The 27729-nt window shown below is 43.9% G+C and overlaps 2 protein-coding genes across 2 annotated transcripts in view; one reads left to right on the top strand and one right to left on the bottom strand.

Annotated features, from left to right (window-relative positions):
• RHOBTB3 (Rho related BTB domain containing 3) overlaps positions 1–4213 on the top strand; it is a 33395-nt gene extending 29182 nt beyond the window's left edge. The window contains exons 9-12 of the mRNA XM_086480244.1: positions 854–1027; positions 2254–2420; positions 3300–3396; positions 4098–4213. Of these exons, the coding sequence (XP_086336370.1) occupies positions 854–1027; positions 2254–2420; positions 3300–3396; positions 4098–4213 (554 nt within the window). The remainder of the gene's footprint in view (positions 1–853; positions 1028–2253; positions 2421–3299; positions 3397–4097) is intronic.
• A 9523-nt stretch (positions 4214–13736) lies between these two features.
• On the bottom strand, positions 13737–16977 carry GLRX (glutaredoxin). Its single transcript, XM_086480401.1, has 2 exons — positions 16786–16977; positions 13737–13844 (listed from the first exon to the last, which is right to left on the bottom strand). The coding sequence occupies exons 1-2, from the start codon at positions 16975–16977 to the stop codon at positions 13737–13739; spliced, it is 300 nt and encodes a 99-aa protein (XP_086336527.1).
• Between the last annotated feature and the right edge of the window lie 10752 nt (positions 16978–27729).

Below are 27729 nucleotides of genomic sequence, written 5' to 3'. Positions count from 1 at the left end.
TTAAAACATTTACATCCCACTGTAAGCTCTCATTCTGTCTGTGGTTGCTGTCCTGTCCAGCACTTGTTGGCACTTTCTTGCACACAGGACTGTCGAGTTCAGCTGAACTCTGCAGAATTCTGAGTGTCAGGGCTGGCAGCTCAGGCTGTCAAATTTTTCATTAAGAGCCTGTAAGACCTCTACCACCCTGGGCTGTTAACTTTACTAGATCTTCCAAACGCTGTAGTAAAGCAAATGATTCACTTGCAAATATCACAAACCAGAAAAATTTACCAGCATTATTTGTGAGATAACCATCAGGAAATTCACTTTGGCGAAATGCTTAATCTGGCTAAATTCAAACTTACTTAGTGGGTTTAACGGAATTTCATCTAGGATAATTTGCCTGCCTTTGCTTTGTATGGTTATGTGAAAGTCTGATTTCTGGTACACATGTCCATTACCAATGGGATCACCAATGAACACAAACTTCTGATTTGCATAATAACTCACAGCATGCATGTTTATGCAACGCACCAGAGGTTCCATTAGTGTAAACTGGTGTAACTACGTCATGCCAGATATTTTGCTAGTTGAAAGTCTGTTTCTGACTGATAAAAGTTTGCCCTGTTTAGAGCAGGTCATCGCAACAAATCCGATATTTCTTTATGTGTGCTGGTGGCTACTAGGCAGATGTGAACATCTTGACTGGCATAAAGTCTGTGTGTTATTACTTATCTATTCATTATCGTCAATTTTGAGCTCTTCAATCACGCTCAGCGAAGCGAAGGCCTTCTAAGAAAACACGAAGTATAAAATCAAGATCTTTCTGTATTTATAAAATCATGATAGATTTTTATCTTGCGTCCTGCAGGTGCAACAGTACCAGCCCACCGAGCAGTTCTGGTAGCTCGCTGTGAGGTAATGGCAGCTATGTTTAATGGTAATTATCTAGAAGCAAATAATATTCTGGTTCCAGTGTATGGGGTTTCCAAAGACACTTTCCTCTCCTTTCTAGAGTATCTTTATACCGACTCCTGCTGCCCAGGTAAGAAAATTTTAAAAAGTATGTATATCTGTAACTCCTTTTTTCTGTAGTGGGACATTGATAAAGAGTAGTGTAGCAGATTTATTTCATTGAAAAATGATGATATTTTAATGTATAATGTCTCAAGAAAGTGAACTTGTTCATATTGTACGATAAATAAAAAGAAATCAATCTTATTCAAGTAAAATCAACTGCAGGCAGAAAAATTATGACTAATAAAATGCTGTGTTTGTTTTTCTGCTCATATAGCAAGACTCAAAAATATGTGAAATTTAATTTCTGGTCCATTACAATATTTGGAATTTTCTGTCTACATCACAATAATGCTACTTTCTAGTCGTAATCCTGTGTTGTTTTTTTTCAAAACTGTAATTTTATTTAGCATATATTTTGTTAAGTTTAATATAAACAAGGTTAAACTGCAAGAATACCTTATTTATATGCGCAGATATCTTATTTGTGTGTAAAACCAGAAAAAAAAGTATGTTAGCTGGAGTATTTGGCAAGAAAAATTGAGTTATTCTTTGTGTCTTAAGATTTGTCTTTTTTAATGAGAAGAAAATCTGCATACTAAACAAGAAATAGGATTTAAACACAGATAATTTTCCTTTCATGTAATGAATAAATGAATGATGTTGTGATAAGTATTTTTGCTTTTGTTTTCTTTTTGAATAATTCTACCTTCTTCTTAGGTTATCCATATGTTTCTCTTTTCAGTTCGTCTAACATTTCTTTGTCCATCAGTTTAAAAATGCAACCACTCTACCGTATTTTTTAAAAAATATGGTTGCTCTGTTATCTTTTTGGCCTTTTTACTATTTTTTCTTGTACATGTATCATAGAGCTTCTTTTTTGATACAGTAATTAGAAAGATAAATCTTCTTATTAATCATCACTTACTTTAAATACACTTGACTTGGCAGCTTCAAGATGCAGGATATTGACAACAATTTATTACACTTACCTTCTAGAAAGCACTATGTACCATTTTCCAGTTAATTAAATAGTTTATCTGGAAAAAGACAGCGATACAGCAAACCTGTAATGATAATAATGAAAAATAAAAGGTGATCAACAGCAGTTTGGTTTTGTGTTCATTGTCAGACGTTTAAAAGATGACCCAATGGAAAACAGCTTTGATCATCTTGTTGAAAAGTGGCTTTGATCATCTTGTCGAAAAGGTGAAATACATGTAACTTACCTTTTTTGTTGTTGTTGTTTTTCAGCCAGTATTCTCCAAGCTATGTCTCTCTTGATCTGTGCAGAGATGTACCAAGTAATGAGACTCCAGCATATTTGTGAGCTTTACATTATTACGCAGCTTCAGAGCATGCCTAGCAGGGAACTGGCATCCACAAGTCTCAGTATTGTTAGCTTGCTCAGAAAAGCGAAGGTATGTGTTGTATATATCAAATAAGAATATAAAAGTTGACTCTAATTAGCGGGGGTTGTTCAACCGTTAAGATTTTTAAGATTTTAATAATTTACAAGGACCAACATTGATATACGATCTGTTAATTAGGGGGTTCTGGTGGCACAAGGCTGGCTGAAATAAAGCCTTCAGCCTCTTATTTCAGCATGTGCAGTCACACCAGAATCTGTGCAATTTCCTTCATCAAGGACACATTGCAATAATTCAGCTTAATTGCAGCTTCTGCCGCAAAAGGTGTGTTTTAGGCAAGTGAAGAATTACTAATTCCTTTTTTAGTGAAAAAGAAAATTGTATGAAATGCAAGTGGCAAAGGAGATCTAATCTGATAGAATATTGAGTGAAATACGTTAAAAGCATGAAAAAAAAGATTAGAGGGTGAAAAAAGAGAGAAAGAGAGACAATGAAGGCAGACTTGGAAAAAACAAGAGGAAAACAGAAACTGAATTGTTTACAAGTCTCAGGCAGGATATTGTCTTAAAAGAACAGGATTTGACGAAAGAAGAGGAGACAAAAAACCCCAACATGCCGCAGGCCTTGACTTCCTTTTTCTGAAGCTCTGCTTCTGTGCAGAAGACAAAAATTTCCAAGATTCACAACAAAAGGAGCCCCAGAGGTTAGGTCACATCTCTAGGGAAGGGGGTTTTCATTCGTTCTGAGGGTCCTCATCTATTGACGTATTTCCATCAACAACTTTTCCTTTGTTATCTCCTAGAGTCAAAACTTTATTTAGTGAACTGCTATGTTGACAGTGAAAATCTGAAATATTTTGACAGGAGAGGCTTGGTAGTGTTTTAGACACGATAGCATTAACTGTTGTTTGCATTTACTTTCTTCTTGCAGTTTCACAATTCTGATTGCCTTTCAACTTGGCTTCTTCATTTTATTGCCACTAACTACCTCATCTTCAGTCAAAAGCCCGAATTTCAAGATCTTTCAGGTAACTTATTTAGGTCTTCCTGGCAGTGTGGCCTGTAGCCATTTCACATGATTCATTGAGGGGTTGACGTGTTCTTGCTGTCCCGAACTCGCACTGAGCCAGCCTGAGGAAAGAAATAGGAGCACATGAGTAAATACAGGTGGATGGGGTGAAACCGTTCTGTCCCAGCTTGCCAGGGCACAAACACTCTCAGGCATGTTCTGATGGGAGCACGCTTCCCAGACAGCAGTCAGTGACAAAAAACACATGCAATAGAAGCTTAAAACCTTGATGAACTCTTGATTGCTCTCCTTACCTTGCTTTTTGTAATGATCTTGAGACAAACTATTGGCATAGGGATTGAAATAGTCTCCTTTACAGTGCCGCAGCATAGAAAAGTCCTCACAGTTGATTACTGTGTTTTTAAAGAGAAAGAATATTCACCTTTAGGATAACGTCTCTGCTTTTTTTTTAAATGAGTATTGCATTTAGTTTATTAAGTAACTTACTTATTGCTACCTTAATAGTAAGGGGACATCATGTGGTAACTTTATGTCTGTACTACAGTAAGACCCAGGCAAAATGGACAACACTCATCCTTACTTTTCTCATTGTATTTATATCCTGGATGTTTTTTAACCTATTATAAAAGACTTTTGCAGCCTGTGCACTTGCACTGTATGTTTGGATATCATATTTAATTCCTTTATTACTTTGTTTAGTGGAGGAGCGCAATTTTGTAGAGATGCACAGATGGCCTTCCAATTTGTACCTGAAGCAGCTTGCTGATTACAGGAACTACGTCCACTCTCAGAAATACCATTGCACAGTCATGTGAGAAGACTCAACAAGTGTGAGTTGCATCTGGACTGGGAAATCTCAGACTGGGAATTATATAGAGTATAAAAATTATGTCAAGAGCAAAACCAGATACTGATCTTCCCTGGAAGACTGTGTACAATGTTGTAGTGCACTTACTTGATGTTCCTTGCTTTGATAATAAACCACTCTACTTTTTTCCTTAAAGCATGAAGAAATGTGTCATGAAGATTTCTTTCATGCACAAGGGTTTCACACCCACGGGGATTAAACGCAGTATGGGACAGTGTCATGACTGTCATCTGTTCTCCCTTCTAATTTCTTTATTGGTTATTTTATTGGTTTTCATGGTTATTTTTGGCCACTAAACCAGCATCTGCTGAAAACGTGGTTTTTTTTTTTTTTGTAAATCTGTGTACAATCAGAGCACTGTAGCAGTGCAGGGAAGCTGAGAAGCCAACTCATATGATCTTTAAGTATATCAGAATGCAAAAGTCTGTTGGATTGCAAAATAAAGGGTAGGATTAATAAGCATTTTAGTCACTACTCATTTTCTACTTCAAGGTAGGTCTGCAGTTCCTTTTACTGAGACTCTTATGAGTCGTATGAGTAGGTATTTTAATTCCAGAGGAATGCAAATGTATCACTATATTCTCTAGTGCCTCCCAAATATCTAAAAATTGAAATAACTTTTCCTGCCAGTAAATAGGAGAAGAAAGTCTGGTTTAATAATCTATGGAACACCTTTGTTATTGTGGTTGTGTTGTGTTTTTCCCCATGAGGAAAAGAAGTCACGGAGAGCTAGGTCTACTCAGAGCATATCTGTATGGTACTTGTAGGGACTGGGACGAAAGGGAAGCGGTTGACAACTTATTGTAGGTTTTGTGAGAGGAAACTCACTGGCACTAGTGACTTTTTTGGGAAAAGTGGGTCTCATAGTCCTAGGTGTGCCCTGGTAGCTGACAGCATAAATGTCTGATGTGTTGGTCATGGAGGGAGGTGGCCCTCATGAGTATGCCAGTCCTACGAGGACCATCGGCTTTTGTGAGGACTTTGAGCTCGACCCTCCCTCCCCAGTGGGGACTCAGTTTAAATTGAGTTATCGTCATGTGCTCATAAGCTACATGATGTCAGACGAACCAGATTATCTTTTCCAGCTGCATGAATTCCTTCTGAGTTATAACAGATAAATCCTGAATATTATAACTAAGATGATGCTTGCAGACGGTATTGAGCGATTTCTTGACCTAAACCATACATTTGTCATGCCACAAACTTACTTGTTTGTAGTAATATTACTGACAAAGCAAACCCAGCCTTTACCTAAGGGTATCTATCTGAGCATAGGTACTTTTCTGCAAGTGAAATCTTACTGAGGAACTAGACGCTTTTTTATCATTCTTGTAGTTTTAATTCTGCTTTGCCAGCTGCCTTTAATTTTGGTATGTAGTCTAAGCCTAGCCTTATGTAGTGTTTCTCCACTCAGAGAAGTGGTGTCCATCTCAAATGTACTTAGAAACTGTGAGATGAAGACAGAACAGTAAATTGCTGGAGCTGAATCTTTTTTCTTTTGCTTATAAGAACTGTTTTCTATATTTCAATACAATTTTATAGGTAGATTATTCTTTTCAAATTCCACGCTAAAGTCGTAGGGATTTTTTTTTCCTATTGATATTTTGTAGAGGTTGAGAGGGTATTTCCTTTCCTATTTTAGGATACACACACACATACACACACACAAAAGAATAGAAAAAGAGCTTGTGACTCAGCTGGCTGCTGCAGGCTCAGAATTCTGAGGTTAGCTTTATGTAAGAATGATATATTTTTTTTCCAAATTTTTCACCTGGAAATCCTGAATTTCTTTAAAAGATGAGATATACTTATCTACATCTCACATAGAAGGGGTCTGAAATACAGATTATTACATTGGTTTTTCAAGATCCCTAAAGAAAACTGAGAACTTTAAAGGAAAAGATGAATAAGAAAGCAATAACCTGAAAATGGTCATTTCCTATCATTACAGTAGAAATTAAAAATTCTAAGTATAAGTTGACTCAACAGATATGAATAAAATTTAAAGTTTTTTGAAGCATAAAGTCATGAACAAAAATGAGCTGAATTATGGCTTGCCTGGACACCTGACAGCATCCTCGATCACAGCGTGTGCTTCTACCAGCAGTCAGCTCAATTATCCAAAGTATGGATTATGTGACCCACACTGACTTCTTGTACAAACCTGATACAAAATTTGCGTCAATGTTTGTCTGTCTTGCATGTAGTCCTAAATCTTTAATAATTTGAAAGCCCTCCCACAGTTTTTGCTAGAAAAACCCTGTCTGACAATATTTAAGTATAGATAACATATAACAAAATACTGGTTTTAGCCTTTTGTAAGTGTTTTACAGGCATTTAAAAATAGGCTTAGTGGAAACACAAACACTTTATATCCACCCAAGAGAAATATTTTGCCATTATGTATTTTAGCCAGTGGTAACCACAGGTTTCATACAGAGAAGCCAGGCAGTGTAAAGATATTTATTATTTATCCATGGATTAACGCATACTACTCTTCAGACATTAAAACAGCTTTCCATTTTACTGAGTATCCCATAATGCTGCCTGTATCAGGTGCAAATGTGTTGTCCTTGCAGACATAGATCATCTGATAAATTTAAATTCTTAGAAGAATTCTTACTATAAATTCTTATTTTTATTCTGTATGACCATTTTCTGTAGAAATACATTAAAGTTAAAGCAATTTTTAAAACTGATACTTTAGCATTCAGAAACGTGACTGAAAGTAGATTATGATACTTGGTTAGTTGCTGTTGGCAACTTTTTTTAGTGAAGGTTTTAGGACCATACCCACCACAGAAGGCCAGGAATTAGGACAGTACTGAGATTGGTATTTATGAATAATTTTGTATGGTATAAAGTAAAAATTACTATGGTATAAAGTAAAAATCAAGAATGAGCTGGGAAAAAAGTTATTTAAGCAAGTGGTTTTGAAAAAAACTACAATGTCTGGGGGGGGGAGGAATGCTTCCATTGGTCCCAGGATTTCCCATATTCCCAGGATATCGGCAGCACTGGGGTCAAAGAAGGAGGGTGGTGGTGAATTTGGGTGCCCGTAGGCAGGTCTTAGAGGGTTTGGAATTATAATTTCAGACTAAGGTTTAAGAGGAGTTTTGGCTCCGGAGTCCTTCATTAGAGCTAACTCTCAAAATCCACTTTTAGAAGACAGTTTTTCTGAATAATGGATTGCACCGTATAATTCTTGCTGTACGAATATATAGCTTGTCCTAAGCTAGCACTAAGCTTTATAGAGACTAACAAAGAAAGCTTTCTGCACTAATAATGTTTTCCACATGATTGTTAAAAACCTCTGCTATCATCCTTTTAGGTCTTGGTGTATTTGATTTGAAAAAAAATGTTAGAAGGAAGAAAAACTATTTTGTTAGATATGGGCTGAAACTCCTGTACGTTTTTCTTTTAGTATATCCTGACTAAATGTACATGGTTTTAGATTGAATATGTAAAATTTTGTTACAAAATAAAGAATTTTCTTTAGTCAGTCTCGTGTGATTATTAACCCATGTGCATTAGAAGATTTGAGCGTTACGCTTAAAATATTTTTTGTAGCTTATTAGAATCACAGATTCATAGAATGGTTTGGGTTGGAAGGAACCTTAAAGATCATCCAGTTCCCATCCCCTGCCATGGGCAGGGACACCTTCCACCAGACCAGGTTGCTCCCAGCCCCGTCCAGCCTGGCCTTGAGCACTGCCAGGGAGGGGGCAGCCACAGCTTCTCTGGGCAACCCGTTCTAGTGTCTCACCATCCCCATCACAAAATATTTCTTCCTTAGATCTAGTTTGAATCTCCCGTCTTTCAGTTTGAAACCGTTACCCCTCATCCCATCACCACACTCCCTGATCAAGAGTCCATCCCCACCTTTCCTATAGCCCCCTTTAGTACTGGAAGGCCACTATAAGGTCTCCCTGGAGCCTTCTCTTCTCCAGGCTGAACAATCCCAACTCTCTCAGCCTGTCCTCACAGGGGAACTGCTCCAGCCCCCTCAGCATCTTTGTGGCCTCCTCTGCTCTAGCAGGTCCATGTCTGTCTTGTGCTGGGGGCCCCAGAGCTGGGTGCAGCACTGCAGGTGGGGTCTGACCAGAGCAGGGCAGAGTTTACAGTTTAATGCAACGCCTTGCGCATATCATGTACCTAAATAAACAGATTTCCACATTACAGATCTCCAAGAAACCTCAGCTTCTACTGTAAACCTTACCAATGCAAGCTTGTTACTTCACTGTAAAAATGGTGAAACCCATGAGACCTCCAAGCTGAACCCTACGGTTCCCAGGGTGAGCACTGGAGGAGGTGTGCACCAACAGTGTCATTTACTGTAAATTAAAATTCTGCTACACAACCCAGGAGCATTAAGATTTTATAGGAGGTAAAATCACAGTATTGCATGAGACTAAGGATTTTAGACCTAACATCTACGTTTAGATACTTCTGCTTTCCTGTCACAGTGCTGCTTGTAAAATGTATGCAGTTACATGGCTGCATGGATAATTATGCCCTTTCCTGTCCATGGGAAAGAGTTGCATAGCAGGTGCTGTTGGAGGCCAAATACTTCAGCTCTTCACTGAGACCCTCCAGTGTCCCAATTTATGGCATGGAACTTAACTTTGACAAAACTACTCCAGTATAACTCTCCTCTGAAATGTTAAGCAAGAAGGGAAGCAGCACGACTTTTCAAGCACTAAAAATAGAAATTTGTGGCTGTAGTTTTAACCAGTATTGAGCTGTTTCTCTCATCGTCATTGGCAGCAGTAGTTACTGCTCGTTGTCTGAAATGCTGTAAAACACACCCTCCAGCAGCAGTTCTGACATACCTCCAGATGTGCATGGTGTGACCATGCACGAGAGAATTCCTACAACAACCTTACCTGACATTGTTTCTGGAGGTTAATGCCTTTAAACTTTGCTATTAATTTTTAAATTTTTCGCCCAGTGGCTATTCTAGTTGCATAAAGGAACTGGAAGCAGTGAGTTCTATTTGAGAACAGCTTCAAAACAGTCTGTCATGCAATCTAGGAAATGCCCGCATTGAAGTTCTCATATTTAAGGACTGGACTTTGTCTGGGAGAGGGTTAAAACACACTGAAAAAACACTAATCCGCAGAAATTTGCACATCAGCTGAAGTTATCTAGGACTCACTGAAATAGGATATTACTATTCTGCCAAGACCTAAAGGACTTTGGATGTGCCAAGAATGAAGCTTTTGGCTTTCCCATTCCTTTCCAAGCACAGGAAAAAGCCTGTGGTTTCTCCTCTTTCACTCCTAATGAGGGTAAGGAGGACCAGAAACCCCAGCTGGCTTCAATGGGGAATTCTACAGCAGGAAGAGGTTGCACAGCTTCTTGCCAAGCTGGTGGCGGTGGGGGCAGGCTCATCCCAACTTGACCCTGGGAGAGAGGGACTGTGCTAGAGGGGAAGGTTTGCCAAGTACAAGTCGTTGAGGGGCAATGCTGACACAGTAGCCCTGAAGCTGGGCTGGTTTCTTCCTCTTAGGCTTTGTCTGCTCAGCAAATCCTAAGGGTTTATTAAAAATCAAAGAAGTTTCAGGCTTTAAAAAACCAACAACTTTAATCCCACAGGTTTTAAATGAACTTTCAAAAGAAAAGAGAAAGAGCATTTTTGCTCAGTATTGTTTTTAAGAAGAAAGGAGGCAGGGTGAAAGCATGAGAGATATAAAAGTGAGAAGAATTCAGAAGGGTTTTATACTTCGGGGTTTTTGCCTCATCATCAAGTTGAAATAGTCTTTACACTCTTATTTGGAGATAGTGTTACTTTAATGCCAAGTGTTTAAAGCAACTTATCACCCAGTTTAACTTGGCAGCACCCAGGCTCTGTGTTTCCTGTAAATGCATTTCCCGACACAGCACTGTTTACTTCAGCTGTCAATCTGGCCCATGCTGTCTCAGTGGGACTTTCTGCAGTTAGCAACGTCCTCGACAGGCTGCACGGACCCAGGCGTCTTCTGCCCCAAGCAGCCCTTTGTCAGGAGTGAAAAAATTACAGTTAAAAATGAAAAGCCTGTTCTGCTTCCTGCCAGCAGCTGCCTTGATAACGAAATCCTTAACAAAAAAGTGCTGCTCAGACAAGTCTTTGTGACCTTGCCGTGAGACGTCAGCCAGGAAAAGGGTGGGTCATCAGGGTGGGTAACCTGTATACAGGCTGCAGTAGCTATCTTAAAGACTGTGTTGCAGGGTACCAACATCATAGTGGTCTGTGCCTACCTCCAGCTCAGACCATTGCAATGGCATTTTTTACAGGGCATGGAAAATGTGGAGGATTTCCAGAAGGTCACCTGGGAGAGACAGATAGGAAAAAGATTGTAGAGAGAAAAGAGGCATTTAGGATGAGCGCATGAATGGGTCTGTAGAAAAAGAACCACAACAGCAGCCACTTAGAACAAGCATAATTTATTGGGCTGAATCAGATCATGTTCTGGGCCTCTTTCCAGAGCCACATAGAGGATAAAAAGACGTTAACATATTGAAGTGCTGATTAATGAAAGGAAACAAAGTTGCATTCGCCAAAAAAGTGCACTTGATCCCACAGAAGGATGTAACCAGGAATTTGCTCAAAAAGTGGCATTCATGTCAGAATGAGGAGGTCATAGCTCCTGGTCATCTTTCTCCTGAAAGCAGAAAAGGCAGATGTAAAGGGTAGAGATCACTGCTGTTAGGAGCTACCTGATTAATACAACACGATTACAGAACACGCTTTGGAGAACTTTAAATAAGGGCTTTTGCATGTGTATACTTACACATACTTAACTTACATACAGATACACGTGTGTGTCTGTATACATGCACACAGTTTTTCTGCATATACATGCACGTTATATATAACACAGTCCAGTCATCCTTGCTAAAATCATCTAACCGAACCAGTAAGTTTTGCTTAGTAGGGAAAACAAGGACCTCTGACGCTGTACAGTTGAGTATTCAGCTACGTGAGCACTTGTATGTTTGATTCAAGCTACCGTCATGGTTCCAAGCTCCTTATTGCAGTAGCACACATGGTAGTTGAACTGTGCACACTCATACCCACGAACACTTCCACGTCTGTTTGTGCAGTTAGCTGCACCTTAGCTTCTGAAGAAGTGGAATGTAAGTTTTTTTTAAAAAAAAAATCTACAATGGGTTGTTGATGGGACACTTGATGAGTGAGAGCAACAGACCTCGTCTGCATCTGTCTTCCTCTGGATGCCGTAGAGGAGCAGCCATGTGTTCCCCTCTTGCTCTGGGATTAACACAGCCCACATATTCACATGTGTCTCGGCTGTCACTCTCAGCATGGGGGTTTTCCTTCATGGGCTTTTTCCTTTGCTATGTCCCTAAAAGCCCACTTATGGCCCATTCCTGCTCACGCCCCGCAAAAACACAGCGGTAGCACACGTCACGAGTGTCTGAATGTCCCTAAATCACTTGCTGGAGCAGGACCCTCCTTTCTGTGGGGCTGGCTGCCTTAACGCCTCTTCCTCCTTTTCTGCAAAAAGCCAAGTATTTGAGACTTCCTAACAGACACCACAGTCTCTTTACCTCCACCCCTGCACCTGCTCTTCAGTGCAGCAAGGACCAGAGATGGTCCATTGCAGTGTCTGCCTCTTCCTGCTCTTCATCTCTATTGCTGCTGCTCTGCCTGTTGAGTTATTGCTCTGTTTCTTCTGTGCCTTTCTATCTGTTACCACAGACATGGGTCTTACTCTGCTCTGTCCTCTCCTCTAATGTCCTCCTCCAATGTTCCCAGAGAGGCTGCAGAGACTCTGTTCTTGAAGATTTTCCAAGACCTGACTGGGCAAACCCCTGAGCAACCAGGTCTGATCTCATAGCTGATCCTGCTGGGAGCAAGGAGTTGGATGAGAGACCTCCAGAGGTTTCCTCTGACCTGATCAATGCTGTGATTCTCCTCTCCTTATTGCTGTTATTTCCTTTTTTTGTTTTGTAATAATTTTGATCTTATTTATAATCTTTACGTATCTTATATTTACAACCCTTTTGCAGCATCAGGTAGATTATTGGAGCTGTGGACCATAGTACAGTACCAGCATGCCTGCAGGTACCTCCTGACAGGGCTGCATGGAGTCTTTGCTCCTCATTACCAATAACAGCAAAATCTGCCTTAAAATTCCAGACCACGTGGCCAGACGCTGTCGTGACTTCACTATGACGTCTGCGGAGCCAGGTGCACTCTGTGTGGTCAGAAAGGACGTGACATGGCCCGTTCTGCAGGAATGGCGTTCACTATGGTGGTGCCAAGATGTGTCCGAGGCTGCCACTCTTTGCCCTTCTTCCACCAGCCAAGAGTGGATGACCTCTGCTGTGGGACTAGGAGACTCATTCCAGTGGCTTTACAATACAGGCTGAAGAGAAACTTCGAATTAAACTCTTTGAGTTCATCATCTTGCAAAATGTTTTCAAAATGATTGAAAGGAGCATACCTGTGATGAAAAACTGGTACTTCTGGGTATTGTATGGTCAGGATGATGCATGGTCTCCTCACTTCTCTAGCAGGAACTGATGCACCCGATGTCATGTACATCAGTATGCTGTGTCTGGGCTACCTCAAGCCGTTAGTCAACGGGCTCAATTGTTTCGCAATGAACATTTTTTCATGATGAATTTGCAAATTATCCTTTTTCAAACTCTGCATTGCACAGGTTTTGCTGAAGGTAAGGCTTAAGAATACTTGGACAGAGGTAACTCTAATGTCTGCTTCTCCTCCAATTGGTCAGCATTTAGTCCTGGAAGCCCTTTTAGGTGCATTTGCCAATGCAGGGCCCTAAACCACCTTTGCCTAAGTGTTGAAGAGCTCTTCCCTGCTCTGCTGATATTGTGCAGGCTGTTTCTCTGTGTAAAAGATAGTGCCTGCACCTATGGGACCTGCACAAACTTCATCCGTCTCCAAGTGTTCTGTCTGACTGGTTCCCTGCCACAGCATTTCTCCATACCTGCATGCAAGCACCTCAGAAAGTCCTGCTGAGGGTCAGTTGCCACACTCTCCACTATCAGAAAAGTACAGTGTGTCCCCCACAGAGTGTCCAGACATTTTTTAAAGCTGATTGCGATATAATAAAAGCCTATATTCTATAAACAGTCAGGCTGAAATTTCAGAGACTTTGTTTCAGAGCAACAGGCTCCATCTTCTGACTTGGGGAAAAAAACGCCACAACATTTACGAGATGCACAATTTTGTCTAGATCCTAGGCCAAGGCTAGGAACTGAAACCTTTGTTGGCAGAGATTTTGGTGACATTTCTTTCAAGTATGCAGGAAGAAATTCACAGTGTATATACTGCAACTGGGAATCTCAGAAATGAATTCACACTTTGCTGTCATGTCATGGCACCCAACACTGCTCCACCAAGTCATGCTTCAGTATTAAAAATACTCAAACTGGTCTATACTGATGACAAAGCATTGCTGTTGGCCAGAGAGTGCTCCCCAGGACTTACCCTTCAGCTACTGGAAGGCACTGGTCTTCTGTAACATTTTGGGGATGTTGCACCACATGTTCTGCAGGTCGGATAATCCTCCAATGCAGTGTTTCCCAATGAACACACAAGGGACCTGGGCAAAACCAATGCCATGGATTAATCAGTAGAGCTGCATTGCTGAAGGCAGAGAGCGGGGAGGGAATCTGTCTGGGAAGCAGATTCACACCAAGGAGACTGTGATTTACAAAATCCTCCTCTTCTCACTTAGAGAAGCTGCTAGAAAAAAAAGGGGTAGGGGAATATTCTGTGTTTTATGGACACTGCAGCAGGATAAAACCATACTCCCGGATAGCTCTGGATAGGCTCCAAATACATGATCCCAGAGCAGCGAGCAAGCAGCTCCAAGTGCTGAGATCTGTGGCATGTACAGACTGTGGTGTGCCCACGGCAGGTTCTCCGAGCACTGAGGAGTCCCACTGTCCTCCCGAGAGTGTCCCAGGCATGTGAAGCTGCCGGGTGGGATGTGCTGCCAGCCACCTGATGGCCACCATTGCTATCAAAGTCACTTGGCACAGAAAACTTACATTTCTGGCACAATCCCTTCTCTGTGTACCCTTTTTCTGAGTCCTCCTCCTACAGCCCTCACAGTCTGCTATTTTCCTCCCTATGCTAGTCCTTTTTCCTGCCCTTCTCACAGCAGGTGCAAGATGAGTGCCAATCAATGCGAGCCTGGTTTTAAAAAAAAGAACAAAACCCACCATCAACAAAAAACTCCTGTCCTGAAGACCAGGAACAGTAACAGCCTCAGAATCTGAGACTTCCTCAAGCCATGCATGTGCTTCTCTCTGCAGAGAGAAGTGAAAATCATCGTTGAGCTGGGAAAAAGCATCCCAGCTCAAGCCAGGGAAGATAAAAATAAATGAAAACACAGGCAGAAGTGAAATTGTTGAGATTGTAGCAGGTCAAGGACTCAAGACCAACGGCATGGGCAAGAACAGGCATAAGATACTAAGGAAAAGTGGATAGTTGGAAGATGGCAGCTTGGAAAGACCTCTCACCTGCTTCTGTGCAGCCATGGGCAGGTCTAACTCAGGGAGGAGGACACCCCTACGCTGAGGAAGGACCCCCACCCCCTGTGAACTCCCCACTGCCCTCCATGGGCACCCGTGCGGGTGCACAGCAGTGCCCGTCACCATCTCCTTTCACCGATATGATGTGCAGGCTGGTGATGACAGCCCAGGGGACATACTGTCCCACTGACAGCATTTTGGTTTATCCTTCTTCTTTCCTTTTCACTCTTTGCTCTGGATTTCTTGATCTCAGCCAGACCTTCTCCCAGCCTCTCACATCCCCTTGTCAATGAATGTCCCTAATGAGCCATCCCTGCTCCATTCAATCCCTGCCCTTATCTCACCCACATGGTTCTCCTTTGCCAGCTCTGAAGGTGGAACAATGTCTGGGCATGGTCCTCTCCCAAACATCTGCCTCCATCCCTCCTGAGGCATGCAGGGGTGCAGATCAGCAGTGCTCCAAATCCAGTGCTCAGAGGACCGTGCTACAGTGCTTTCTGGTACCAAGGAGTCCTAGCTGCAAGAGCGGGCTGTGGCGGGGAGCCTGCCTGCACCATGGGTGCCTTGGGAGGGGTGGCATCCACATGAAGGGGGAGCTTAAGGCACAAGCCTAGGGAAAACCCATAGGCATTCCTCTGGCTGGGATGGGAAAGTCAGGTAATGTTTTACTGGTTGGACCAGGAAACAAGAGAGCTTTGAAAGGAACACAGAGAAGTTTGTTCTTCATCCTGCACAGCCAGCTTGGCAAGCAAATCTTTCCTGTCACTGTAAATCCCCCAAACCACAGCAGCAGCTAAGAAAAGCCTTCTCCTGGCACTCTGTCCCCAGAGGTACTCACCACTCCTTTGTCCTCTCTAATGCCATCCATCCCTCTCCCCCATCACTTTACTGTTGAGAAGTTACCTTCTGCTGACAGTAACTGACTTTTCTCCCTGGCAAATCCCACACGATTCTTCTTCAGCCTGGAAATCTTCTTCTGCTTTCTCTTGCTGCTAATCCTATCAATCCCCTTTCTGCTGGGAGATGAGTTTCTCCTTTCAGTATGTCACTTCACTAACGAAGTTGGCCATCCTCTCCCTCCATCCCTCCCTCCAAAATTCCCCCGCTGGTGGGAAAGCACTTCTGCTTTCAGAATACCGCTTGCAATTCCCAGCACTGCTCAACACTGCTGCTGTGATTCAGGGGTTGCTCAGCTGTAGGGCTGTGAGGTTTCCTGAGGTCCTCAGGGACAGCCACCGGCACATGTCAGAGTATCACAAAGCTCAGAAATGCCATGGCAGGTAGGGGCTGGGGAAGATGTAACTGGATTAAAAAGGCTTTCCTAAAAGGTCTAGTGCTAGAGAAGGCTGGGGTTGTGGGGAGAAATGTAAAAGGTATTTGTTAGCAATTGGTGTGGAAAAAGGGTAACGGGGTGCTCTAGCAGCCTAAGGGCCGAGCATCAGGACGCATGGGCATTGGATGCTCTCCCCAAGAAGATGTGCGAGATGGGCCTCTGTGACATATGGGGAGCAGCCCAGACTGTTAATGGGCTCATCAAGGTCGGGTTGGACAGGGCTCTGATCTAGTTGAAGATGTCCCTGCTCACTGCAGGGGGAGGCTGGACTATGTTATCTTTAAAGGTCCCTTCCAACCCAGGTGGGGGCCAGGTAAGGCATCAGGCAGGAGATGCAGATTGACAGTCTGACAGCAAAGGCCTTAATGGTCTTGCCCACATCCCCCACACAAACCACCCATCACAACTGGAGTGTGATGCTGAGCTCCAGCACTTTGCTGAGGAGGTGGTCCCTGACGGACCGGCCAGTGGCTGTGGCCACAGGAGGAGCAGAGTAATCAAAAAAATAAACATTTTTTAAAATGGGAAAGGGTGCTGCTTCTCCCAACGATCTGGCACAGAAAGTAGTGGGGAAAGAGACCTCACTTCAGCCTCTGCAACAGGTGGCCAGATTATGGAGCACCTGGGACAAAGGATCAGCAAATTCCGTAATATGACCATTGAGAACTTACAGTTTTTTGCCTTGTTGTTTGCTGCAAGTAATCCTGGACATCCTCCAAATCCGTAATATCAAAGACTTGCAGGCATCCAGGGTCAAGGTTTTTGAGCATCTCCTTGGCATTCCTGCAGTAACAGCAGCCTTCCTTTACGAACAGGGTTACCTTGCCATCCCTGATTCTGCTCTCCACAAACCTAGCGGCCATGCTGCTTGGTCAAGAGAGGCAGGAGCACGGCCCTTTTCCAGCAAGTTCACAGGCGGATGGGACAGCAGCATTCTCAGTCTGAGATATTTAAGAGCTGCACAATACCCTCCTCCTTGAAAACTCCTCCCCAGGAGGATGTAATCTCTTCACCAGACCATATATTTTAAAGCAGCAATACTTTTACTTTCTATCTATTTTTCTAGAAAATCCGAATTGCCAAAGAAGCTAACAGTATAAAAGCAGGAAGGCACTTAGCTTAGTTAATTATAAACTGTTATCTCAGTGCACACATTGTGGTAAGAGTTTTGCAGGAGATGAACAGATGCATTGGCTGGGGTGGAGCTCCCACTGTTGCCTCCTCCCCATACGCAGGTTTGGTTGTGCCTGTCCTGTCCCTCACCCCAGCCTCTGCAAGGTGCTGAAACCACCCTGGGGGGACAGTACAGACATCAGAAAACACACAGGTAAGTTAACTGACATCCATCCTTTTGCCATACCGGCTTCCCATCCCAGAATTGAAAAAAAAAAAAAAGAAATTAGCTCTTTGTGTGCACATATTTCTACCTGCAAACCTTCCATAATGGGTGAGATTCCCTGTCTACATTTCCCAAAAGTGCCTAAAGAGTTTGTCAGCCCTGCTTCAGTTCCCCAAGGGTCTGTGTTTTACCCAGACATGAACTAAGAACAAAAAGTGTTCAAAGAACCAGTTCCAGAAATGAAGGAAACTCCAAAATTGTTACATTAGTAGACCTATGTTGAAAATATGTTTAGGGAACAGATTAATGGTATCAAAAGGATTTAACACACATTCTATGACAAAATGAAGTACAATTTTGTAAACTCGGCAGAGGGAAAAAATCTTAAGGCTGCAGTCCTTCATAGATTTAAAGTCGTGCAAGATACAATTGGGTAGTGTTACAAAGGAGCCTGGAGGACCCTCCACTGAACTGTAAGGAGGACCCCCTTGCTTTCTAAAATTCATCTCAGAGAGGAGTCCAGGTGAGGCTGGATCCAGCCTTAGCCCCCAGCCGTGAAGAAAAGTTCAGACCCTCGGTTCTGCCACAGAGGCGGTTTATTTCAGCTCGAGCTGGGACCCTCTGGAGAGGAATGCCCCTCCTTTGTTTCCCTGTGCCTTTTAAAGCTTCACCGTTGATCACATGAGGTGTTTGCACACCTGTCTGTGCGACATGCATGGAATTTTTGCCCAATTATCTTGTTTAATAACTTCCCTTCCTCTATGATGGCTGGAGTATTATCCTTCAAGCTTTCCCTATTAGCGTAGTTTCATCCTCCTCCGCTCTTATCTGCACCTGGATCATTTTTGTTTTCTGTTGGCCTCAGATGGAATGGTTTCTCTCTTTCTCGAAGGTCTTTTCCTTGAATCCAGTTTAGCTCATTGTGCGAGGCTCACAGTACTTCTCTGTTTGACTGAACTTTAGCTCAATTTTTGATTAGTCATGATTTGTGTCCTAAGGCCTCAGCACTCCAGTCACTCGTGCTAAGCAAAGCAAAACCACTTCCTATTCAACCTGATTTTAAGTAATCACACAATTAATTAAAATATTTTACAAGTAAACTATTTCAATCCATAGCAGGTAGCCAGACCCATAGGGCTAAATCGTGCCCACACTTTGGATGTCGAGCTGTGGCAGTGACCTTGCACCCATGAGCGAGAAGCTCAGAGGTACCATGGCTGTCTGGCATCCCTCCTCCAGGCACCGCCCGTCTTATATCATCCACCCAACAAAGTAACGTTGCTTTACCACAGGGGTGGTAAACAATGGTAGGATACGCATCACACCATTGCTGGGCAGACTCAGTCTAATATCCCGTCCAGCTCTCGTTCAACTGCTCAGCCCTGGCCCACTTTCGTTTGACCTAAGTTGGTTTATCGCCTGGGAGTCCCTAGGGTGTTCCACGTTTAATTTGGACAGGATGACAGAGATCTCTGAACATCACCCAGCCCAAGCCCCTGCCCAGGTCGGAGTGACCTCAAGAAGGTTGCTCAGGGCCGTGTCCCATCAGGGCTTGAATGTTGCCAAGGATGGAGCCTCCTCAACCAAAACAAGAAAACTGTTTTCCTTATGTTTAGACAGAGCCTCCTGTGTTTCACTTTGTGCCTGTAGCCTCTGGTCCTGGCACTGGACACCACTGTGAAGTGCCTGGCTCCATTGTCTCCTTTCCTCCATCAGGTACTTATGCAAAGGGGCAGGACATCCCCGAGCATGCTCTTTTCCAGGCAGAGCAGCCCCAGCTCTCAGCCTCCTCTCATGTAGCAGATGCTCTGATCCCTTCATCATCTGCATGGTCCTTTGCTGGCATCTGCATATCTCTTAGCCCAGGACTGGTCTACATAGGTAAGAAATCCCCGCAACTGTCTTGGGCCGCTCGCCAGATATAAGCAACCCACTCACATTTTACCTATTTAAAAGAATAAGGCTTAATACAGAAGGGGAACAGAGAAATCAAACTTCTTACTTTCGTGAGTCTGGAAGGGGGAAATCAACACCAGTGCTTACTCTATGTTTTTTTCAGTTAATTGATGTAGCATGGGACAGGCAGGCACAAGAGCTCTGCCCCTACCCAAAACAGGGCTTCCCAAATTTAGTTTTCTGCAGTGTCAGCATTGTAGAAGGAAACTTTCTCCACTGTGCACAGAAAAATATCCATTTTGAGCTCAACCTCCTTTGCAGTCCTGAGAAGCTAAAATTTAGGCAGCTGGGTTTAGGCAGCTCTTTGTGCACCACCATAGCACAGCTGCTTGCCGGGCACCGGGAAAGTCCTGGGAGACATAACTTCTCCTCACTTTCAACTTTCAGTATTGCTTTTCATTCTCTTATTTCTAGGAAAATATGAGAGTTCCCGACACCAGATGCTCTTCACAGAATATTTTCTCTGCTAGACCGTTTTAGCCAATGTGTGCATTAGCCTTCAGAATAGGTGTCATCTGGTTCAAGTACCTGATTTCCCATCTTGAAATCACAGAAAAGGTTAGGCACTACCTGAGTTTGCCTTTGAAGTCTTCCTACATCAGATTAACAGACTTACAAGGTGACTGGTTTGGGGAAAGCACAGTGGGTGAAGTTAACCAAGTAATCCTACCCACAGTGATAAGAACACTGAAGTAGTGTTTCCTGCAATTTGTCTGGTTCGAGGTAAAAGCATTTCTCTTCCTGAAGAAAAAAAAAAAAGGCAGTTTCTGTTTTTATAACCCTCTAAAAATATCCTGAATGGAAAGCCAGCAAAAGCTAAAAGCCCCACTGGGCTACCCAGAGGTTTTGCAATACCCATTGCTCCCAGTGCCTTTGGAGGCACAGCTGCACTTCTGCATCCCCTGGTGTAGGTGTATTGGCAGACAACTTCCTTCCAAAACTCCTTTTTGATGGGGACAGAGAAGAGAGCAGGGTGGGAGCAGGGGGTGACAGACATAAAACTTATATTTGCTGGGGTTTTTTCTTGTCTGGGTTCAATACTGAACTTACTGCATAGTTTGCTTAACTTTCATACTTCATAAAGGCACATGGGTCCTGGCTGGACACTTGACAATATCCAGTGGAAAGTAAATGAACGAAAGGGATGCCACTAAAACTCAATAAGCAAAACGTCGTGGTCTGTCGCATCAGCTCTTAGCGCAGTCAGTCAGAGCTCTACCCCTCTCTTTGAATCCACTTATAAACCCTGCCATGCCATGAGACAAGAAATTAAGAATTATAATTCGGTGGTGAAAGGCCCATTCTTCCTGGCCTGTGGTGCCCATATGCGTTCAAGGTGCAGGTTGTGTTTCCAGACGACAGGCTGGCAGCTCACTCTCCATAGAGAGCCTCGGGAAGGCTTTACTCATAGCTGGTCATACAAGACAGGTCAGTGTCAGGAGAGGCATCATCAGGGTTAAAAAAACACCTCTGAACAAATTGTTTGCAGGCATCTGGCTGCTGTGTGGCTAGTAGACAGCACTGGGGGTGGAGGTGGAGAAACATGACTGGGCTGTTAGTCGACAAGGCAAACAGACCTAACATGTCAAAGGGAGAGAAACTTGGGATGCTGTTCACCAAACATTTACGTTTAGAGCCTGCAGATGCAGCAGAGAAAATCAGGGTGCATGAGAGTTCCCCCTGCATGAGGTTTTGGATGTGATGCTGTACGCGGGGTGCGGGTCAGCAAAGGTGCGCTCTCCTGTGTGCGCCACGGGATGGCTGCATGCAGCAACCAAGAAGAAAATGTGGCTTTTGATTGAAAAAGCTCCAGTCTACACTGTGGAGGTAAGCAACTGAGCTTGCAGGCTGATTGGATTATTTGGTGACAGGTGTCCTGGAGCGTCTTGTCCTGTGATAAGCATAGACTTTACCTGTATGTATTCCAACGGTCTGTAATCTATGGGGTTGTGCAAGGCTCATGTCTCACCTCTCCAGTAATAGCCCAATTCGACACGAGTTACTTTTTCTGGGTGTTATCGCCATGAAGGAATCAACCTTGTGTGAAATCCTGCCAGGGCTGCTGATACCAGTTTTAGATATTTACCGGGTACACTTCACCTCTTGCTAAAATGGGGAGGTATCCTTCCTTTGGGAGAAGCCACTGCTGTGAGAATGGTTTAAATCCATCACTGATGTATGGAAAAAGGGAAGGAGAAGTGTCATGCTAACACTGTGCCCAAATGTGTGTAAAAACGTTAACAACGTACAGGTTTTGATCCTATTCAAGCTTGAAAAGTATGTTTAACATTATCAGGTTCCTTGGTGAAGAACTGTCTCTGCAGAGAAACCATTGCCTGTAACACAATGATTAAATACCCTCCTAAAATCCAGAAGGGTGCAGATTTAAGAGAGGGTTGAATCTGCACCCTGCTGTCCTGGTGAACATTGTCATCCCTGCAGGACTGTTTCAAAAAAACATCCTTGGTAACCCCAACACCTCGCTGTGTGAAACAACTCTGCAAGATGTTTTTCAAACACCTTCTTTTCAATTACTGATTTCAGCCCTAGAAATGTCATCAAAACATTAATTGATTTTTATTCTTTTTTCCTGAAAGTATAGTAAAGTCTTGATTCCTGTACTTATTCCAGTTCCGAGGATTGCATTTCACGGGGGTTGTGGGTCAGTTGAAGTGCATAGACTGGCAGCAGGAATGATCACAGTCACCAGAAACAGAGTGATGGAGTTAAAGAATTAGCTTAATTGGTCAAAAAAACCTCAACCAAAAACCCAATGACTGAGGGAACATGAGACAAGCTTCCAAGAGCACTGAAACGGACGTGAAGCACCACACTAAAGACAGGGAGAAACGTAGAAGTTCAAACTTCATCGGGGGCTGGGGTTAGGTACCCATGTCCTGCTGCAAGGGCCCTGGCAGCAAGATGTGGATGGTCCTTAACGTTCCTGTTACCTGTGACTTTACAGTACTCACACTTTTAAACTGCTTCGGGGGTTGCACTGCCCTGACCACCCTAGGCTAGCTAAAATCCTGAGAGCCAGGACTGTATGTAATGTGCAAACCTAAAGAACTGGGAAGAACAAACTGACAGACTTTGAACTTGAATGAACTTTTCCTTCTGAATCAGGTAAGCCTTTTTGCCAGCTGTTTATAAATTAAATATGTACAAGCTTTCTGGAGATACGGAACATCTGAATTGCATGGTTGCATGCTGAATTTTGACACATGAAGCTAACTCTGGAAAGGTAATAGCTAAATATTTCTATCAGGTTGTGTAAAAACCTCCCCACCTATCTGTGTTTACACATGTGCTTAGTCTTTAACTTCTTTGGATGATGTTTTCAATTAAATGGGTGATATTTTGGATCTTTTGAAGCCAAATGGGAGTGTTAGCAGCCAGGGTCTTGCCCCTTGCACAGAAAACTGGACAGGGTGCTGGGCCATCTTGTCTAGATGGTGCTTTTGCCAAGAAAGGTTGGACCAGAGGATCCTTGAGGTCTCTTCCAACCTGATGTTCTATGGTTTTATGATTCTATGATTAAAAATAAACACAGGTTGTTAATTACACTGAAAGTGAAAATGAGGCCGAGTAAACAGAACCTGAATTGTACATGTTATTTGCCCTAATTCAGAAAAAAATAAAATAAATGGAGATTCTTGAAAAACAGTTGAGTAATCCAGGGGCCTGTCTGAAATACATTTATACCATCAGTTGAGGCGTGTGGGAAATTGAATCTTTCACACATGCTGACAAATCACTTTCCAAATGACGACAGAAAAGAGGTTTGAGGGGCAGGCTGACATGGAGTGAATCTGGCGCAGAGGGGAGGTTATGGAGCAGTTGTGTTCACTGCTGGTGAGCTACAGCCCACCTGGCTTTTGATGGGATGGGCCACCACCACTTGGATTTCTCACCAGCACTTGCAAAAGTGTTTTGCTCTTCATGGGGCTTCCTTGGTGCTGAGCCTAGCTGGTAATGCTTTCTGTATGCCAAGGATTTCTTGAACTTTGTGTAATGCCTGCATGTGCAAAGCCTGCACATGTGTGTACCACCTTTTGGTTATCAGACATCACAATGAATGTTAGTCCTCCAGTACAAGCAGAGGGCCAGTCATGCTTGTTTCCACCTAGACAGACACGAAATAGGAATAGAAACGGAAGGCTTGGTCACTGCTCCAGTGACTCCCTAACGGCAGGTCGCAAGGTCCATGAGGTGCCTTGTGAATTTAGGTCCTGCTAGGCTGGTCTGGTGTGTCTCCAGTCCAGACCTCAGGTCAGTCCCAAAAATGGGCCCAAGTGGCCCCACCTTGCACTGCTGAGCAAAGCAAGGCCCTAATACCTGGGAAAACCTGAAATGAGAATGTACCTTTCTGAGCCCTTTCTGCCTGGTGGAAGGCACAGAACTGATGATAAAACTTTCGTTTCGTTTCTGTTATTTTAGTTTATTTTCTTTTTGTTGCTTTCTTTTCTTTCCTTTTTCTTCCCAGAAAAAGGAGAGTCATAGTGCAGAGCTGGACAAAAATGGTGAAGAAAACCCCAGAGGAAATTAAAAAAAAAAAAAAAATTCCAGGAAACTTGGTAAATTCCAATGATACAGTCATAGGAAAGGTATTTGTGGCAGTTGATTAGGGTTCAATTAATATCCTGTCGAAAAAACAGTTAATACTGCTGCAGCTTTGCCATTGTTTCCCTTAATGTTTGTTTTGCACCGTAGGGGAGAGAATGCTTGTGATCCCAGGGGAAAACAGGGTGCACAAGGACCACTAGGCTGAGTATCTGCAGGAATTGTTTAAGGATGAAGCACGGTGATCAGAATTGGTTTATGATCAACTCCTCTTGTTATGATGAACAATTTTATTTTCAGAATAAAAGGTTATGGTTCCCAGGATTTTGAGTGTAATGTGAGTTGTGTTTAGCAGCAGGTGGTTACCAAGGACCTAAAGAATCTTGTATAGTTAAGTGAAACGTTTAGCAAGCCAGTGAGGCTCTGGGCTTTGCACCTCCCCCCCCCCCCCCCCCCCCCCCCCAGTTCCTTTAATAAGCAGTTGGCAGGAAAATTAACACTATTTGGGCATCACAGTGGTATGGCAGGAGCAAATAGTTGTGTGTAGCAATGAGAACATTCGTTTCAGCTGGGAATGCAGTATTGTCGTCCCCAAAGTGGAGTCTGGTACCCAGTGTGCAAAATGACAACATACACACAGAGTTGAGGTATTTTACTTCACTGATTCGCATCAATTGGTGTCCGCCCCAAGACAGCCCACCTGACCTCAGAGTTTCCCATAATTATAGACTTAATTAATACGTAATCATTATTATTCCCCTTGGTGATCGGTTCTTCTTCCTCACTTCTAATGCAGATTAGAGTGCAGTCTCTGTCTTCTTCTCTTGTCCTTTTTCAGTCCGTGGTATCATTTGGGCAGGTGGTCAATGAGTTGGTGGTCGCTATCTCCCCGTGCTGGAATTAACTTTTGCCTCCTTCTTCTCTCCTCCTGGCAGTCCTGAGCAGTTCTTCATGGTTTGCTGACCAAATCAGAGTCCATCACCCTTTCAGAGAGAGCCACATTGTCTAGCAGCTAGTTCCTAAATCTATCCTTAAATTATATCCAGTTACGGTTTCATCAAAGTAGGATTGGGACTATGCAACGGACTTCTAGCAGCTTGCTGGATGCTCCAACTGCATTTTACATTTCATCAATACCAATGATGACAGTATTACTGCCAGTTTATACACAGACAGCGTGGACACAGCCTTGTTTGCAGGCTCTCTCCCTTCCTGTAATTACAACCAGATTTGTTATAAATCCTTTTCCCAGAAATACAGTGTGACAATTGTCTACACTTGGGCAATAACCGGTAAATTCTGTGTTTCTACCGGAATTAGGCAAGCTTTCTGCCGCCCCCTCGTGCGGTCAGGAGTAGCGTCAGGCCACTCTGGCAGGGGTGACTGAGAGAAAAGGACGTGGGGACCTTGGGGATGCTGTGGGGCTCTTACAGCATTTGTGGACCATCCTGCCTCTTGTGACACTCTGTGTACCTGTTCACAGTGGGTATTACAGTCACCTGGCCAGGATGGCTGTGTTAACTCCTGTAGGCAGAGATGAACAGATTCACGGGCTGGTGCAAGCGATGGAGAGTTGGATCCTGTGGGATGCAGTTACGATGAAGAACGGGGACCAGAGAATTATCTCTGCTCCCTGGGAGCCTGCAGCAGCCCCTCGTCCCCGGGCGAGTGCCCTGCTCGGGCACTTTGAGCCCCAGCGGTTTTTTGTTTTTTTGCAGGAGAAGCAGGCAAAGGAAACCTGAATATTTCAGCGCCCTCTCCTGCCCCAGCTTCCACTGAAAAGCCAAATCAAACGCACAGCGGGAATCCTTTTTAAAAATTGTTTTATTTTTTGTGATTATATACGTCTGTCGTCGCCTTTCTTCTCCGCAACTCCTTTCACACGGTGACCTTGGTACCTCAGCCCCCGGCCTCTGCCTGCCCCCCCTGAACCCGCCACAAAACGCCACCCCTCGCCTCCTCCCCAAAACGGCCGGACGAGGAAAGGGGCCGGGGGGGGGGGGGGGGGGGCGGGCGGGGAAGTGGCCACGGGACCTCCCCGAGCTGCTGCGCGGCGCTCAACCTCCGCCGGGAGGCAGCAGCGCTCCGCGCATCACCCTCCTATTCGCCCCCCCCCCCCCCCCCCCCCGCGCATTCCCCCGCGCACCCCTCCTACCCCCGCTCATCCCCCCAGCCTATCGCCCCGCGCATCCCCCCTCCTAACACCCCGCTTCTACCCCCGCGCACCCCTGCGCGTATCCCCCCCCGCTCGTGTCCCCACACATCCCCCACCCCGCCAACCCCGCACATCTCCCAGCGTATCCCCCCCCCCCGCTCATCCCCCACACATCCCCTTCGCGCATCTCCCAGCACACCCCACGTACACATCCCCCCCCCTGCACATCCCCCCCGCTGCTGCCATGGGGCAAAGAGTTTCTGAGGCCGCTACCACACATGGTCCCTGTTTCTGGGTTGTAAAGGGATGATTTGGACGATTTGCCCAGGATCAGCACAGGGGACAAAGTTCAGAAATGCCCATCGTTGGTGTTGGGGTCAAGGCAGGGGACAGAAGGATGTCAGTACCAGGGTCTGTCCCGTGTCCTTCAATATGCAGAAGAAACGTGTTTGCTTTTCTCATCAGCCCTACTGACAGCAGAAAAATGCTTTTTAAATTGCCATTTTAGGGAAGAGGGAAGGTGAAGCTACTGAGGTCGTTGATGTTTTGCAGGAGGGCAAAGCAGCTTGGCCCAAACTGTGGGAAAGCGTTAGGGTAAAGATGGCTGCTGAAACAGAGGTCTTTGTGGAGGCAGACTTTGGGGGAAAACAGGCCCGTTGACGGCAGCAGGCACAGGCAGGGGTTGAGTCTCAAGGTTTGTGGTGAACTCACCTGGTCAAGCCGGCTGCAAGTCGGCCTTTTTCTAGTCAGTATGTTTGCAGCCATAACTCACCGTGTGTGGCCTTGAGAGGAACTCTGTACTCTTTTCTAAAGAACAAAAGAAGAAAAAAATTCCTTGGAAACTATTCTGCTTTAATTTTCCCTGTCCAGCATATCTTGAGTCAAGCAATTTCAGGGGGTGACTTGAGGAGGTTTCACACAGGCACAGGACAACACCTGAAAAATGGGTTTTTCTCAGCCTATCGTTGCAGGTGCCACAGAAGTAAAGTCTGGTTTGTTGGAGGACATAATTCATGCTCTGGCACTGTTTTGGACCCTTTTTTAATTAACTTTGGGGTAATTAAAAACATTTGATTTCTTCTTTGAGTTGCCTGCAGGATATGTCAAATAAGTAGGAACTGAGGGACTTGGTGAAAACAAACAAGACTGGAAGAAAAAAAGTAAGACAAAAGGGCACGAGCCCAACCTGTTCTTGTTCTCCTGTGCAGCAGCTATTAACTGCTGAGTAGCGCGGCTGGTATGTGAGGCAAAAGACCGGTTTTGTCCTGTCTCTCTGAAGAGTTGTTACCTCAAGGAATTTGCCAAACCCTGGTATAGGGTGGTTAAAACTTTGATTTGTCTTTTTAAAGAAATAAAGTCTTTCTAGTAGTAGTAATAATATATATATATGTATGTTTATTCACCAATCTGAAGTCTGCTAGTTATGATCACGAAATCCTGGGGCATTGGTCTCATTTAAGTGCTACATTTTTGTAGATTTATTTTATAGCGCTTGCGGCGGTTTGGTTACTCCACTTTTAGAAAACCCCAAATGGAGATGCAGCAAGGTTAAGGGAATTTACTACGGATGAGGCAAGAAATCATCTGGACATCCCCAGACCG

The sequence above is a fragment of the Leptosomus discolor genome, chromosome Z, assembly GCF_034619465.1.
Source record: "Leptosomus discolor isolate bLepDis1 chromosome Z, bLepDis1.hap2, whole genome shotgun sequence".
NCBI classification, from domain to species: domain Eukaryota; kingdom Metazoa; phylum Chordata; class Aves; order Leptosomiformes; family Leptosomidae; genus Leptosomus; species Leptosomus discolor.
This window is presented reverse-complemented; position numbering and strand designations above follow the sequence as displayed.